General features: G+C 50.1%; 2 protein-coding genes across 6 annotated transcripts in view; one reads left to right on the plus strand and one right to left on the minus strand.

Moving 5' to 3' along the window:
* BYSL (bystin like) overlaps positions 1 to 10,340 on the plus strand; it is a 10,962-nt gene extending 622 nt beyond the window's left edge. The window contains exons 2-7 of the mRNA XM_006776333.2: positions 4,197 to 4,359; positions 6,551 to 6,689; positions 7,020 to 7,153; positions 8,178 to 8,338; positions 8,509 to 8,611; positions 9,637 to 10,340. Coding sequence (XP_006776396.1) covers positions 4,197 to 4,359; positions 6,551 to 6,689; positions 7,020 to 7,153; positions 8,178 to 8,338; positions 8,509 to 8,611; positions 9,637 to 9,982 — 1,046 coding nt within the window. The 3' untranslated portion in view covers positions 9,983 to 10,340. The remainder of the gene's footprint in view (positions 1 to 4,196; positions 4,360 to 6,550; positions 6,690 to 7,019; positions 7,154 to 8,177; positions 8,339 to 8,508; positions 8,612 to 9,636) is intronic.
* Positions 10,341 to 12,433: 2,093 nt separating this feature from the next.
* Positions 12,434 to 16,993, minus strand: part of CCND3 (cyclin D3) — a 122,696-nt gene continuing 118,136 nt past the window's right edge. For all 5 annotated transcript variants that reach the window (XM_015572172.1, XM_006776335.2, XM_015572171.1 and 2 more), the window contains 3 exons: positions 14,811 to 14,970; positions 14,106 to 14,242; positions 12,434 to 13,605 (listed from right to left, as the gene is read on the minus strand). In XM_015572172.1, coding sequence (XP_015427658.1) covers positions 13,438 to 13,605; positions 14,106 to 14,242; positions 14,811 to 14,970 — 465 coding nt within the window. In that variant the 3' untranslated portion in view covers positions 12,434 to 13,437. The remainder of the gene's footprint in view (positions 13,606 to 14,105; positions 14,243 to 14,810; positions 14,971 to 16,993) is intronic.

The following is a 16,993-nucleotide window of genomic DNA, read 5'->3' on the forward strand; positions in this document are numbered from 1 at the left end:
AGGGGTGCGAAAGGAGGAGGTTAGGAGAGGATGGACGGGCATCGGGCCGGGGAATAGCTGGGGATTAAAAGGGTCCGTGGTGCTCCCCTTACAGAGGTACTGTAATGGGACACTCAGTCCTGGAGCGGGTTTAGGATAGTCAGAGCCCTCCACGCCCGCTACTAGTTTTAGGCCCTCTCTTCCAGGCACCCCTGAAGTTAGGAAGCAGGAAGTGGTTGCTGACACCACTAGGTTCTCCTAGTATTTATCCATCCACCTGTTCTGTAAATACTAACGGGATGTCTACTGGTGCTTCGTACTATGCTAGGAGTCCAGAAGGTTTGGCTAAAGAGGTAAACAAGGTAGACATGTGCCTGGCTTCAGGATGTTAGAGTCTAGCCCAGGAGAGAGTAGGCAATAGACAATGAGAGTAATACATCCCATGGTAAAGTATAATAGATTCTCTGATGACAACGGCATTGATCTTGGGGGTCGGGCTCCCCAGATTGCATGACCTTTGTGCTGAGACCTGAAGAACGAGTGAGGAGTGCTCTGAGCAGAAAGAACAATATTTAGGGGCCAACGAGGGACAGAGGCTAAGTAAAGGGTAGGCGTGTTGACCTTCCTACCCAGTTCTCGATCTCTTTCCTCTGTCCTGACACAATTGAACATTGGCCTCCTGGCTGTAGTATCTGTACTTGGCTTCCAAGACATCACATTCCTGTGTTACTACTTACCTCTCAGTAGCCTTTGCTGGCTCCCTTTTGATCCCCAACCTCTCTTTTTTTAAAAAATACATTTTTATTTATTTCAGAGATGAAGGGAGAGGGAGAGAGCGATAGAAACATCAGTGATGAGAGAGAATCATTAATTGGCTGCCTCTTGCAGGCCCCCTACTGGGGATCAAGCCCACAACCCAGGCATGTGCCCTGACAGGAATTGAACCCTGACCTCCTGGTTCATAGGTCGACACTCCACCACTGAGCCACACTAGCCAAGTGATTCCCCAACCTCTTATTGAAGTGCCACAGGATTCAGTCTTTGGATATCTTCTCTTCACACACTTCTCTGGTGTTGCCATCAGTTTCATGGTTTAAACACCATCTATTTGGTGACTGCTCTCACCTTTATATTCTAGCCTTGATTTCTCCCATGAAACCTACATTACTCAGTTGCCTATTTGGCATCTCCAGTTTGAAGTCTAATAGACATCTCAAATTTAACATGTCCAAAATAGACCTTCTTGCCCAACTTGCCCCTCCACCATCTTCCTCATCTCAGTTAATAGCACGGTATCTTTCCATTTGTTTGAGACAGAAACCTTGGACTCCTCTCTTTCTCATTCCACATCTGATCTATTGGGAAATCCTGTCGACTCTGCCTTCAAAATACATCCAAAATCAGACCACTTCTCACCACCTTGGAACACCATCCTCTGCAAGCCACCACGATCTCTCTCACCTGGATTATTACAGTAGTCTCCTCATTAATATCCCATACCCCCTACAGTCCACTCTCAGCTCAACAGCTAGAGAATTACAGTGGTTTGCAAAGCCCTATATGATCGGCTTCCATTTCCACTCCGACTTCTACTTTTCCCTTTTCACTCCACCCCTATCAGCTTAAACATGGTAAGTTAGGGCCTTTGCCCTGGTGGCTCCTTCTGTCCTCATACACCTGTAGGCATACTCTCTCCATTCTTCACCTTCTCAGACCTGTCATGCAAAGAGCTGAGATCCGAGGAAAATAACCCAGAAGACAGGCTGTGAAAGACACGGGTTTATTAGGACTTACTGCGCACGGTGGCGGCCCACTGGTGAAGTTTTCCCCAGTACAGGGTTGTATAGAATACAGAGAACAGGGCATGCAGGAGAGACGTGCTCAAGCGCGTGCTCTGTAAGATCAGAACACTAATCGTTTACAATCGGGCTCACATCCAAGATCAGTTTCTGTTTGGCTGTTTCTTGACTGAGGAGCCGTCCAGGCTCCCAAGGTTGCTCCCCGAGTCCGTTTACAGGTGGCCTTCATCATGTTCCCACAGGGTCAGAGTGGGGAGTTGGAGCTTGGGAAGGGGCCCAGGTTCTCACATACCACACACCTTCATTAAAAATTGCAGCACCCCCACCCTGGCCTGGTGGCTCGGTTGGTCGGAGCATAGCATTGTTCCATATACCAAAAGGTTGCAGGTTCGATTCCTAGTCAGGGCACATACCTAAGTTGTGGGTTTGAATCTGGTTGGGCTGGGTACCGGAAGCAACTGATCAATGTTTCTCTCTTGCATTGATGTTTCTCTCTCTCTCCCCCTTGTTTCTTCTCTCTCTAAAATCAATGGAGGGCATGTCCTCCGGTGAGGATTAAAAGGAAAAAAGAGAGAAAATTTCACCACCCCCACCCCTATCTTTACAGTCCCAACCTCTCTGTTCTGCCCTATTGCTTTTTTTCATAGCACTTGTCTTTTAACCTATCATGTTATATTTATTGTCTGTCTTCCCCGACTAGAGTATAAGCTCTATAAGGGCAAAAGATGTTGTTTCTCTTGTTCATTAGTGTAGTTCCAGCACCCAGAACAGTGTATCACGTATACTAGGCACTCAATGTTTGCTGAATGAATAGATTAATGAATGATGGTGACGTGGGTAGGAACCAAATCTGCAAAAGACTTGGAGGCTGTGCCCAGGATTTAAAGCTGCCATAAAGACAATGAGAAGCTATTGGAGACTGTGGAGACCAGTTAGGGGACTGTTTAATTAATCCAGGCAAGAAATGATGCTGATCTAGGCTTAGACGGCTGTGAAGTGTTTGAAATATTCTGTGAGGTAGAATTGAATAGGCTTTAGTCATTGAGTGCTGGGAACGAGGCAGGCCTGCCTCCCAGGTTCCGGCTTAGCATGGGGTGGACGGTGGTGCTATGTACTTAGATATAGAACACAGTGAGTAAGTCGTATAGGCCTAGGAGGAAAAGAGAGTGAGTTTGGTTGATACAGGTGAAGTTTGAAGTTCTTGTGAAGAGCAACTGTACAGGTGGCAGCTGGAGTTATGGTCTGGAGTGAAGGGACATCTACCTCCGAGTATAGGCTTGGGGGTTGTTAGCATGTGGAGACAAAACACCTTCGTCACACCACCACCACCACCATTTAGCTTTTATCACACACTTCCTTTGTTAATAACCTGTTCATATGCAGCATTTCATCCTGGATTGGAGTATGGCATCCCTGACCAGATGCCCAATCAGCTGTAGCCTTCCAATAATCAGTTCTTCAATGGGTTGGTCCATTGAAATCTGAACTACACTGCCTGGCCTCGAGGCCTTCCACAGTCTGGGTTCACTTTACCCATCCGGCCGTATTTCTTGCTGCTGCTTAACAGACAATCTTGTAAAAGCCCTTTGGCCAGTATTGTATTGTAACCAGGTTTGGACCACACTCCAGCTGCACCCGTGTTCCCTATCCAGACTCTAATCATCGTCGGCACTCATCATCTTCTAAATTGCCGATGGTATATACTGTCTCTACCACCCATTTGGCATATGATCAAGCCCATCCATGTGTGTAGACTATGGGTAAAGAATGCACAGTCTAGGCCCAGACTACATGCCATAGGCAAATTACTTATTTAACTTTTCTTGTGCTTTAGTGTTCCCATCTGAAACTGGGTATACTAATAAGACCTACTTCTTGGGGTTGTGAGTATTATGTACAGTATTTATTTTATTTTTTATTTTAATATATTTTTATTGATTTCAGAGAGGAGAGGAAAGCAAAAGAGACAGAAACATCAATGATGAGAGAAAATCACCGATCGGCTGCCTCCTGCGCTCCCCACTGGGATTGAGCCCACAACCCGGGCATGTGCCCCGGACGGGAATCGAACCCGGGACCCTTCAGTCTGTAGGCCGACGCTCTATCCACTGAGCCAAACCAGCCAGGGCAATGTACAGTATTTAGAACAGTTCCTGCTACATGACTGAGTATTTTGTGTTAACTATGATATATTGGCATCACTGTCATTGGTTCACATATGTACATTTTGTTTCTCAGGCAGGATTGTAAGCCCCTGGTACAGGAAGGTAGTGTGTGCACCACTGTTTCACTGCACACATCCATCTGTCACAAGCACACGTGAGGCTTACACTGCCCATGGTGGTTAAAGTTAAATTGACCTCTAAATCCCTCACCCACCGCTTGCCTTTCTCATCCATTTCATCTCCCCTCTTCTAGGTCCAGGAGTGCCGCAAGATGGATCAGATGACGAGGACGAAGAGTGGCCCACCCTGGAGAAGGCTGCCACAATGACAGGGGCCGGCCAGCATGCAGAGGTGGTTGTGGACCCTGAGGATGAGCGTGCCATTGAGATGTTCATGAATAAAAACCCTCCTGTCAGGTAGGCCTGACATGGCCTAGAATTTGGGGTAGTGGGTCCTGGTAGCCACTTCCCACAAGGAAGCAAATGCTCTGGCAGCGTTTTGATTCCCTACCCTTGGGAAGGGCCTGCGCATGCTGGTTGTAGGGATCCACCTTAAAAGTGGCCCATCCTCAGACGACCATTCTGAGTAAGAATGACACAGACTCAAAATATCTCCTCCCCCTCTGTCCACCTGTTCTACAACTGCTCACATTACCTGGAGAAACAGCTACCTGACCCTTTTATGTTTCTAGGGAGATGTATTCCATTGCATTTGGTCTTGGCATACTCTAGGGGTAAGCTCAGTTTCCTTGGCCAAATCTCTTTTGTACCCTAAGTTTCATTTTATTCAAAGTTTTTCAGCCTTAGCACTATTGGCTGAATAATATTTTTGTGTGGAGGCTGACCTATGCAATGTAGGGTGTTTAGCAGCATCTCTGACCTCTACTCACTAGATCCCGGGAGTGACCTTCCCACCAATTGTGATAACCACAAAGGTCTCGGGCATTGCCAGATGTCTCAGGCATTGCAGATTCGCCCCCACTTAGAACCACTAATTTATGCCCATCTGTAATAAATACTCCAGATGATGTATGCATTTGAGCTCCTGTAGTCAAACCCCTGAGCATGTGGAATTTGGCCCAGGAAAGGGAAATCTAGCAGCACGGCCCTCAACCAGTCCATTCTGATCCTGTGACATTAACATGACATTGTCCTTGGTTCTGCGGGCTACTTTGGGTTAATGCATCTCTCATTGCTAATAATACTATGAAAACACAGGGAGGCTGAATGATAAGGTCTGTGGTAGTTTATTTGAGAGCACAGAACAAAGGGATGAGTTCCTCTTTCAGATTGATACCCAGCAACTGAAATAGATGTCACAGTGTGTGTACTTGGACTCGTGTGCTTGTCCCACCAGAGAGCTTCTCAGTGCCTTATGACTCCTTTTTCACCGATCACTCTGACGAACCTGGCAGGATGGTTTCCCAGCTTGCAGTAAATGGAAGAGTGAAGCTCCTAGAAACAGTGACTCCAGGCAGTTTTGGGAACTGACAGCTGGCCTCTTCAGAAAGCAGGCCCAGACCCACGTGAGCTCAGCAGTCAGAGGCTGTTTAGTTTGGAGGCACGTTACCGTGTGCCGTAAAGTCCCTGAACTTTAGAACCTGAGCAACGGGGCTTGACTCTTCCCCCCACTTGAGAACTCTGAGACCTTGGGTGCGTGTTAACCTGTCTGAGTATCCGTTCCCAGGTTGAATAAGGCGAATGACACCCAGTGTGGGTATTGCACGGACTATCTAAGACAACGTCTGAGAAATCCTGTGCTCAGTGCCTGGCCTTGAGAAGACCCTTAGTTTTAAACATACGTTAGCAGCCTCTGGAGATACCATTCTTACACCAAAGCCCAATGTAAGGAGAATTATGAGTCATCACAATAAAGTTATGTTAGATATACTTTTTAATGAGGGAAAAATATTATTGTGCCCTGGTCTTTTCCCAAATTATCCCAGCTACTTGAAATCTTGGTATATAACTAAGAGGTCAGACCAGTATTTTATAATTGGAGAGACTTCAGCATGTAAGGGATGTGTCTGAAATTGGCAACACATTACACATTTTCCATGTACTGATAATTCCAAGTAACGTACATGTATTAATTTGCTTAATCCTGACGTTAACTTTATGAGGTAGATACAGTTATTGCCCCTTTTACAGATGAGAAAACTGAAGCATAGAGAGGCAAAGTAGCAGGCCCAAGGTTATACAGGTAGTGGAAAAGCCAGGATTTAAACCCAGGCAGACAGACTTCAGAGTCCGGGTTCTTTTTTTTTTTTTTTTTTTTTATTTTTTTGGAATCGAACCTGGGACCCTTCAGTCCGCAGGCCGACGCTCTATCCACTGAGCCAAACCGGTTTCGGCCAGAGTCCGGGTTCTTAACCTCCACACATTTGTCTGCTTCGTCCCAAGTTGAGTGACTTTCAGGTCGTTTGTGCTCTGCAGTGATTCCATAGTGGGTCCGGCCCAGAGGGGAACTGAGGTCGCATATCCCAGCAAGATGACAGGTTTATTGGAGCTCATAAGAAACTGTGGAGTCTAGAGCTTCCTGGACTGTGACCACAGCACTCCCGCCCCTTCCTTCCCCTCTCCCCTGCACCCCACTCCCAACTCTTAGGCGTACCCTGGCTGACATCATCATGGAGAAGCTGACTGAGAAGCAGACGGAAGTTGAAACGGTCATGTCCGAGGTGACAGGATTCCCTATGCCCCAACTGGACCCCCGGGTCCTAGAGGTCTACAGAGGAGTCCGGGAGGTAAGAGCTGGAATACCTTTACAGGGGCTGTGGGCTCCCACCTGAGGTTTTGGGTGCCCACATCTCATACACAGAAGGCCTGGTGGCCAAGAACAGTCTTAAGTCAGAGTGTATGGGTTCAGAGTCCTGCTGCACCCCTTAGTGACTTGGTGGCTGTGGGTAAGATCTCCGTGTCCCCATCTGGAAAATGAGGATGATAATAGCATCTCCTTATGTGGTGGTTGTGAGGACTCAGTGAGTGAACACATGAAAAGCCCCGGACAAGTACCTGGCACTCGGCAAGCAGGATGTGTGTTCTTGGCAACGATGGTATTACTCCCTCCTCCCCAGGTGTTATCCAAGTACCGCAGCGGGAAGCTGCCCAAGGCGTTTAAGATCATCCCTGCACTCTCCAACTGGGAGCAGATCCTCTATGTCACAGAGCCTGAGGCCTGGACCGCTGCTGCAATGTACCAAGCCACAAGGTAGAGTGGATGGGAGTTAGAGTGGCCTTAGGTCTATAGGTTAAAGGGCTGGGGCAGGGGGGTACAGGTTTTCCTGGTCTTTGCCATTACTTTTTTTTTCTATATATTTTTATTTTATGTATTTATTTTTATTGGTTTCAGAGAGGAAGGGAGAGGGAGAGAGAGAAACATCAATGATAAGAGAATCATTGATTGGCTGCCTCCACACACCCCTTACTGAGGATCGAGCCTGCAACCTGGCCATGTGCCCTTGACCGGAATCAAACCCAGGATCCTTCAGTCTGCAGGCTGATGCTCCATCCACTAAGCCAAGCCGGCTAGGGCTGCCATTACATTTTTTAAAAAATATTTTTTATTGAGAGAGAAAGGGAGAGGGAGACAGAAACATTGGCTGCCTCCCACAGGCCCCCCCAGACTGGGGATCGAGCCCACAACCAGGGCATACACCCTGACTGGGAATAGAACCAGCAGCCCTTTGGTGCATGGGATGACGCCCAATCAACTGAACCACACCAGCCAGGGCTGCATTACATTTTAACTTTGCCCCAGAGCTCTCTCTTGTGCTTCTTTATATCATCATTTTCCCAGCTTTTCCTGTTTCATGTTTTGGGACCAAGACCCTGTTGAAAATCACCTGTGATAAGTTTTTAGGGAAGAGGCTTATAACTACTGGGTTACCACCCTGGGGTGTCAGACAGGCCTCAGAAGTCTGTGGCTCCCCACACGTGCTCAGGTCCCTCAAAGAGTAGTGTAGAGAAGGCCCAGGATGGGGAGAGGAAGGTGAATAGCTGAGTTGCCATTGGTTTGGGAGCACTCTGGCTCTCGGTGTTCACCTGTTTGGGTGCATCTTGTAGACCTCCTGTTCCCTCCTATCTGATTTGGGTGTTGCATGCACATAGTTCACACACCCCTCAGATCTTTTGCATGCACCATCCACAGTGATATTTAAAGGGCCAGCTCCAGGCTGTCAAGTGACCTGGGATGTCCTTGCTCCCCCACCCCCCACACCCCCCAAAAAAACTAGGATTTTCGCATCTAACCTGAAGGAACGCATGGCCCAGCGCTTCTACAACCTTGTCCTGCTCCCCCGGGTACGAGATGATATTGCTGAATACAAACGACTCAATTTCCACCTCTACATGGCACTCAAGAAGGCCCTTTTCAAGCCTGGAGCCTGGTTTAAAGGTGAGAACCCAGGAGGCAGTTAGGAAAGGGAGGGGCTGGAGCTCCTGCAGGTGATAGCAGTAAGCATGACTTGGGAGATGGCTGGCTCTGTGGTAGGTGGGGGTGCTTCCTGCTTTGCATCCTTTCTCTCACCCTCAACTCAAAGTGACTGCCCCTCTGACCCTCCCCAGGGATCCTCATCCCACTGTGTGAGTCGGGCACCTGTACCCTCCGGGAAGCCATCATCGTGGGTAGCATCATCACCAAATGCTCCATTCCTGTGCTGCACTCCAGGTAGTGTTCCCACTCCGGGGGAAAAGGGGTGACTGATCAGTGGAATCACCAGGACTTGGAAAGTTGGTGGGGGTACAGAGTGGAGAAGGAGCTGAGAATACCGTAGCCCTGATTTTGTGGCTTAAGCCACTAGGTATATCATTACTTCACTAGATTGTAATTCCGTAAGAACAGGGTCCCAGTGCCTGGCACTTGGTAGGTGCTCAGTAAATAGTTGAAGGAAAGAATAGGGAACATGGGAAGGAAGGAAGTCAGGGGTGGAGATGTTGAAATATTTGAATATATTCTAGTTGGATACTGAGTGAGACATGCGCTCTGAGCCAGGAGTAGGGATTTGGGGTGAATCAGCATCCCAATTAGAGATGATAACTGGAGTGCAGGGGGTGGAGGATCAAGACTGCACAGGTGCTCTAGCCGCTTTGGCCCAGTGGATAGAGCGTTGGCCTGCCCACTGAAGCATCCCAGGTTTAATTCCTGCCAAGGGCACATCGTAGGTCAGCCGTGGGCAAACTACGGCCGGCGGGCTGGATCCGGCCTGTTTGAAATGAATAAAACTAAAAAAAAAAAAGATCTTACCCTTTTATGTAATGATGTTTACTTTGAATTTATATTAGTTCACACAAACACTCCATCCATGCTTTTGTTCCGGCCCTCCGGTCCAGTTTAAGAACCCATTGTGGCCCTCAGGTCAAAAAGTTTGCCCACCCCTTCCTAGATTGTGGGATTGATCCCCAGCAGGGGGCGTGCAGGAGGCAGGTGATCAGTAACTCACTCTCATCATTGATGTTTCTATCTATCCCTCTCCCTCTCTGAAATCAATAAAAGTTTTTTAAAAAGTTAAAATAAATAAATAAAATTACTTGGAAAAAGACTGCACTGCATAGGTGAGAAGGCCTGAGGTGTCCCTTTTAGGCGTACCACAGTGTAAGGGCCAGTAGAGGAGAACAGGGGGAAAGCACAGAAGGAGAGGTAGGCCCTCTCCCCCAACATTTCCCCACCACTAACTCCACCCATCTTCCCACCAGCGCGGCCATGCTGAAAATTGCTGAGATGGACTACAGCGGTGCCAACAGCATCTTCCTGCGGCTGCTGCTGGATAAGAAGTACGCACTGCCCTACAGGGTGCTGGACGCTCTGGTCTTCCACTTCCTGGGGTTCCGGACGGAGAAGCGTGAACTGCCCGTGCTCTGGCACCAGTGCCTCCTGACTTTGGCCCAGCGCTATAAGGCAGACCTGGCAATGGAGCAGAAAGAGGCCCTCCTGGAACTGCTCCGGCTGCAGCCCCATCCCCAGCTGTCCCCTGAGATCAGACGTGAGCTTCAGAGTGCGGTGCCCCGAGATGTGGAAGATGTTCCCATCACCATGGACTGAGGAAACAGTCACTCATCCTGGTCTGAGGGGTGTGGGAGGACACCAGGATCCCAGTTAAGGTGACACTGAGCCTTTACAACTGGGCAGTGAGAGCTCCTGGGCACCTGGGGCCCCCCGGTACCCTGCAGGGCGGACCGAGGGTCAGGCCGTTGTTCCTGCTCAGTTCTGGAACCTGTTTGAGATCCACACCCCAGGATTCCCACTGCCCTGCTGGGGCTTGGAGTTCTTTCTCCCAGGCCATGTCAAGTCCCTGGGATGTGGATGAAAAGGCGGGTATTTATTGAGCGTCTGTGTTTTATTGTGATCAATGCAGATCTCTCTGTTTTCCCTCTTTATCTAAAGGTAGGGATTACTCTTCCCTCTTCCTGTCTAGGGGTGGATTCTTACCCAGTATACTGAGGACACCCACCCCTATCCTAACTCTCCAAGCTCGTTCCTCCAGGCTGTACCCAGAGTTAGCCCCTAGGGGGCTGGTCTCTGCTTTTCCCCAATACAGGCTGCTTTGGGAGAATGCCAGGAACCAGGAGGTTGTTCAAAAGAAGGTCTGTCTCAGCTGTGGGTGGAAGAGCTAGAGGAGAGAGCCTCTAGACCCGTGGTCGGCAAACTGCGGCTTGCGAGCCACATGCGGCTCTTTGGCCCCTTGAGTGTGGCTCTTCCTAAGCCTTAGGAGTACCCTAATTAAGTTAGTAACAGTGTACCTACCTATATAGTTTAAGTTTAAAAAATTAGGCTCTCAAAAGAAATTTCAATCGTACTATTGATATTTGGCTCTGTTGAGTAATGAGTTTGCCGACCACTGCCCTAGAGCAAGCATGTCAAACTCAAAGGCTGACATGGGCCAAATAAGGTAGGCCTGTGGCCTACGAGCCACGAGTTTGACATGCTTGCCCTAGACGGAAGTGGAAATGCAAAGGCCAGACAGATCAGAGAATATTGGTTGTGCCCAGGATAGTTAGAGCTGGATCACCACCAGACAAGTTCCCTTTCTGGCTAATGAGAGCATTAGACTGGAGGTTGGCAAACTAGGGTCATATGCCCATTTTCTTATGCCCATGAGCTAAGAATGGTGTTTACATTTTTCAATGGATGGGAAAAATTTTTTAAAGAGTATTTTATGGTAGGTGAAAATGATGTGAAATTCAAATTCCAGTGTCCATAGTTTTATTGGAACATGGCCACTCCCATCTATTTACATGTTTCCCATGGCTACTTTCATGCTGCAATAGCAGAGTACAATCCTGGAACCCTTGATTGCCTTTGAAAATGTGACTTTGTTCCAACCCAATTAATATATTTGGGAACAATTTTATCATAAAACAAATAGCACATTTGTTTAGATGCAGTTTTGTCGTTGAGAAACAACACATAAAATCAGAAAACTGCACCAAGCTGAACCAAGCCAGATACACAAGTGCAAGCACCTCTGACATGTGGGTTGGACGTCACATCCACAGCCTGCCTTCCACATCCTCCCAGCCTCTGCTTCCACAAGCAAACTTCAGGTGTTTTTGAAGATAAAGGACTGTTTTATTTGTGTTTCTTAACCATACAGTATATAAAAACTATACTATCCTCTTTTTTTAAATATATTTTTATTGATTTCAGAGAGGAAGGGAGAGAAACATCAATGATGAGAGAATCATTGATTGGCTGCCTCCTGCATGCCCCAGACTGGAGATCAAACCTGCAACCCAGGCATGTGCCCTGACCAGGAATTGAACCATGACCTCCTGGTTCATAGGTCACGCTCAACCACTGAACCAAGGCAGCCAGGCCCCTCTTTTTTAAAAAACATGTCACTCACTGGTTTGGCTCAGTGGATGTAGCGTTGGCCTGCGGACTGAAGGGTCCCAGGTTCGATTCCAGTCAAGGGCATGTACCTTGGTTGCTGGCACATCCCCGGTGGGGGGTGTGCAGGAGGCAGCTGATCAGTGTTTATCTCATCGATGTTTCTGGCTCTCTAGCCTTCTCCCTTCCTCTCTGTAAAGAATCAATAAAATATATTTTGAAGAAATAAAAAACATGTCACTCAACCCTGCTGTGTGATTGTGCATAAATCCATGAACCACAGGGGTTGGATCAGGGTTGTGGGCTTGATCCCCAGTAGAGGGCATGTAGGAGGCAGCCATGGATGATTCTCCCATCATTGGTGTTTGTATCTCTCCCTCTGAAACCAGTATTTTTTTAAAAAGAAAACATATCGCTCATTAAGTTTTTGCATGTTGTGCCCATACGTAAGTCCTATGGATTTTATTAGGCAGTTTTGCAAAGTACAGTGATTTTTAGGAACGCACACATTCCATTACAAAGTAGCACCGACTCTATGTGGGACAGAGATGATAGCTCACAGGCCTAAAATATTTACTCTGGCCCTATGGACCACTGATTTCTGCCCTCTTTACCTCATGCTTTTACCCACACCTCCATCCAATCCAAGAAGCCAAGGCCAACTTTATTCCACAATCTTTATTAAGGTAGCATGATGGTCCTGGGCCAGCAACTAGACCTTGTGGCCTTAGGAAAGACCTGTGTTAACAGGGCTTGCATCTCCAGACAGCGGGCTTGGTCACCTCCAGGTCATCCCTCCTTCATCCCCTGATGCAGGACGGGGCAGAGGGCCAAAGGGAGAGGAGGGCCTGGCCCCTCCCAGGCTGTAGCAGCTCCTCGGTCACAAAGATCCTCTAGCCAGTAGCAGAGGAGGGATGCAGCAACCGCCAGGGTCACCACCACTTGGGCTGGTGGGCCCCACCACACCCTCTTACAGTTGTATTCAACACAATTAATAAATTAAAACCACCTCTTCCTTCAGCACTGACCCCACCCCCTCAATCACAGGAGAAACTGGGCAGAAAGCAAAGCGAGGAGGAACTGGTTGATTCTGGAATCTCTGACAGAGGCCTGGGCCCCTCCCTCTAGGAGCAGCTGTGCGCGCGGATTATGCAGGGCTCTCCAAAGTATGTTGAGAAGAGCTGTCCAGACTGTGTCCCCTCAGAATATCAGAAATTTCTTCAGAAAGACCCCAATCCAAATGCAGTAACTCTAGAAGGTGCAGCACCTTTATAAGGCACCGAGGCATTTTGGCAGTTGAGAACGTGAGAGCCCCAGAGATAGGGGGCCTCAATAAGGAATGCTGGTTACATCTATTTTACCTTCTTCAATTCTGTCTCTGACCAGCCGACCCACCCCCAGCCAGAACCAGGGAAGGAGCTGGGCTGGTCAGAGGCAGGGAGAAGGAGGAGCCTGACTAGCCACCCAAAGGTGGCTGGCCGGGCCTCTTAGTGCACACGGCAGGGATAGGCAGGACCTGCCCCCTTCTCTTTAGCGAAGGGCAAATAGGAAGGAGCCCCCCCAGACTTCAGTTGTGGCAGATGCGACGTGGTTTGTTCCTGCAGGGAGGGAGGGTGGCAGGGACCCTCCGCTGCTGTCAGTGGCCATTGGAGGGGGCCTCTCCGTGGCTACAGGTGGATGGCTGTGACGTCTGTGGGAGTGCTGGTCTGGCTGGGCCCCTGGCTGCTGGAGCCTCTGGGGGCTTTGGGTGCTGGGCTGGGGGATGTCTGGGCAGCTTCCCTGAGGCTCTCCCTGAGTGCAGCTTCAATCTGCTCCTGACAGGCCCGCAAGCAGTCCTGGGAACAAGGGGGGACAGTGAGGAGGGAATGCTGGGTGAGGTGGAGGAAGGTCCCATTGGAGCTAAAGGTCCACTTCCCTCCTCCCATAGCATCTGGCAGCAGGTGTGGGGGACGGACACCTCCCAGCACACAGGGAAGTCTGGGGAGGTTAGGCCACAGCCCAGCCCCAGGAATCAGCCTTCAATTCTCAGAAACTGGCAAGAGGATGTGGCAACAGGGTGTGAGCGCAGCCCTGCATCCGACACCAAGCCTCCCACCCCCACTCCTGCACACCATTCGGCAGAAAAGGGTACCAAGGGATGGTGCCCTGCAACCCACCCAAGACCACTTGCTTTTCCCCAGACAAGGCAGTAGCTAAAACGCCACAGAAGCCGCAAGGGCAGGGCCCGTGAAAGGCACCAAGTTGGAGATGGACACCTCCCTCTACTGGAGGTTCAGGGAATAGCAGCGCTTCATGGATTGACAGGCTGCTGCCCTGCTAGCTACCCAGCACTCACCACTTCAGTGCCTGTGATCCCTGCCAGCAGCTCCGTGAGCTCATCTGCGGATGCGGGCCAGGCACCCAGGCCTTGCACTGCAGCCCCAATGCTGCCTGTGGCGATCATGGATGGTGGGTACATGGCAAAGGTGTAATCTTGGGAAGAGGGAGAGGGAACCATGAGGCAAGGAGAACATCAAGAATAACAACCAGGGTAGATTTCCTATCCCTCAGAAAGTGCCAGGCAGCAGGCATAGAGCAGGGGCATCCTGGAAAATGCCAGTAGTGAGTTGTGTCAGCCAGGGGCGAGAGAGAGGTAGGAGAGATTATTTCCTGGAGGGTCGGTGAATAGCAGACTTGTGCAGGCCAGGTCCAGGGTGGTCCCTAAGGAACCCAGGCCAGGCACCAGGGAGTGAAAGAGTCTCTCTCCCTGGTGTGGAAACAAAACCAGGGTCGAGACCTGGGTTCTGCTCCTAATTTAATCACCGTGAAACCTTGGGCAATCACTTCTCTCTAAGCCCTGAGTCCCCACCTACATTTGTACTGGGGCCTCCAAGATCCCATACAGCTTAGACTGTGTTCCGCATCTTTTCTGTATTGAAACGGGGGGCTCAGCGGGGACATAATTTTCACAAATTTTGAAAGGCATGTAACAAGCATCTCCTCTGACCCTCCCACGTCTTGATTTTCCTGATTTGGCAAAAATATGCCTGGAGTTCCTTACCTGTAGCACAGAGGGCCAAAAAGGTCTGAGCATGCTTTCTGACCAAGGCCTGTCGGTCACTGGGCAGAGAGAGCCGGTACAGGATCAGGGCCAGGAAGTCGTGGGCAATCACAGCAGCCAGGTCCCACTTGAGCTTCCCCAGGACCAGCACCTCCCAGTCCTGGAGGTTGGAGAAGAAGGTGGGGTCAGTGACTAAAGAAGGCAAGGGAAGAGAGTAACGGAGAAGGATGCCCATCCAACTCGAAGGTCAAGACCCCAGTTTTGCTTCTGGGCTTAGGGACTGGCACTGTGGCATGGAGAGTCCGGGGCAGGGAAGAGCTGGGACATTTGCTTTGAGCACTTGTTCGTCTTTTACTACGTGCCAGGCTACATGCTGTACGTGAACTGCCTTTCGATCTTTTTCGGTTATCTTTTGGGGGCCAGTAATACAGGCCTTTTTCTGACTTGACCCAGGGCTCTGAGCACTTTTCCAGCTGGGCTTCAATGAAAAGACTGCAACAGAAACCACCACCATCTCTATGAACTTGAGGTTCCTCCGGGGTAAAGCAGACTCTCCATAATCCCAAGGATTTGCAAAAGGGGAAATCACCACTAGCCTCTCCCCAACTCTGCATCCCAGCAAGCCTATGCCTCTTGTAGAAACCCGAGTGAGCATGAGGCCACACCACCTCTGATACAGTCACTGAACTAACGCTGAGGTTCCTCAAAGGGGACGTTGCCCAACCCAGCCCACATCCCCTTGGTGGGACATCAGGGTTGGGTCCTGAGATATAACACCCACCCCACCCCCTTCAACTGGAACCCACAGTGCTTAGTGCCATTTGAGTCTCGAAAGAGCTGTGGAGGTCATCCCAAACAAGATGGGTCTGGATGGTCTCCGAGGAACCAAACCCGATCTCTACCTGCCCGAGCCTGCACACCCCTGCTAGATCCCAGAGGGCAGATGGGAGCCCCAATCCACTTGTCTGGGGTTTGCAGCCCTGGCCCCATTTCTGAGTTGCACATATGAGGATTTCTTCATTGTTTTATCTCAGGAAGGAACTCAAGGGTTTGACTCCTTACTGAGAGAGAAATAGCAACCCCACCCAACCTCTTCCCGGCCCTGGCCTAGGTGTCATCCTCCCAAAACCTCTCACAGGGACCCACAGAAAACAGCCTGGCCTGGAGCCAGAAGTTGGGCAGAGAAGCTAGCATTCTACTCCTGGTGCTTGTCCCAGTGGCCAAACTCCTAACTCAGAAGTGAATAGAAAGTACCTAGCCTCCAAGGAAACACCTGAAAGGCCATTTGGAGCGGGACTGGCCCTGTGGGGAGGCATGGGGTCCTGTGTGAGGGAAGGTGGCCGCCCTCCCCTGTCTCTGGACAGCCCCTGAGAATCTCAGTCCTCATCTGAGGGAGGGTTTAGCTGCCGTGGCTGGCAGCTTCCATCATATCTCTGGCCTTCAGGGCCACCTGGGCTAGCGAGGAGACCCAGATTCTCATCATCCGCTTCAGGCTGCCAAGGGAGGACCCTGCCCTCCGCCTCTGGGCCTCCGCCTTCTCACAAGCATTTGGACTGCTGAGTTCACTGAGGTCCCTTCCAACTCTGACCTTCTAGGAAGCCATCTGCACGCTCCACCCCCAGCCCAGGCGGAGAGTGGGGGAAGAGTATTTTTTGCCTGTTCTGAAAAACTTCCCTCGTACAAAGGCACACATGGCATCCCAAACTTCTCACACGAAAAAGGAAGTCCCCTTTCACCTTCCAGCCCAAACCCCTCCAAAAACATCTTTCCCACTGGCCCTGGAAAGCAGCTCCACCTTCAAACTTGCCAAAAACTACCGGATTCATCACAAAGCGCTGTGGGGCCTCCCAGATTCCCAACTCCGGCCTCCTACTCCCATCTCTGCGAGCTACTTGGCAGGAAGAGGAATCCTGTTCCTGGACAAGCAGCAGTCGGGGGCCCCAGTACCCTGGCTTCCTGGCCAGCCAATCACAGCAGCCTGCAGCTGCCCTCCTCCCCGGGAGATGGGGCCCAGAGACTCTCTCAGTGTCAGGAGAAGACTTGGCAGTATAGAGCGAGGTTGAGGAAGGTGCCCGCTCACCCACCCTCTCCCAGCCCCCCCACCCTTCCAACCCCCACCCTGGGAGGTGATCTGCATACCCCTCCTCCAGATCCAGGCAGCTCCCCACCTCAGGCTTTGGGAT

Source organism: Myotis davidii, unplaced genomic scaffold (assembly GCF_000327345.1).
Source record: "Myotis davidii unplaced genomic scaffold, ASM32734v1 scaffold167, whole genome shotgun sequence".
Lineage (NCBI taxonomy): Eukaryota > Metazoa > Chordata > Mammalia > Chiroptera > Vespertilionidae > Myotis > Myotis davidii.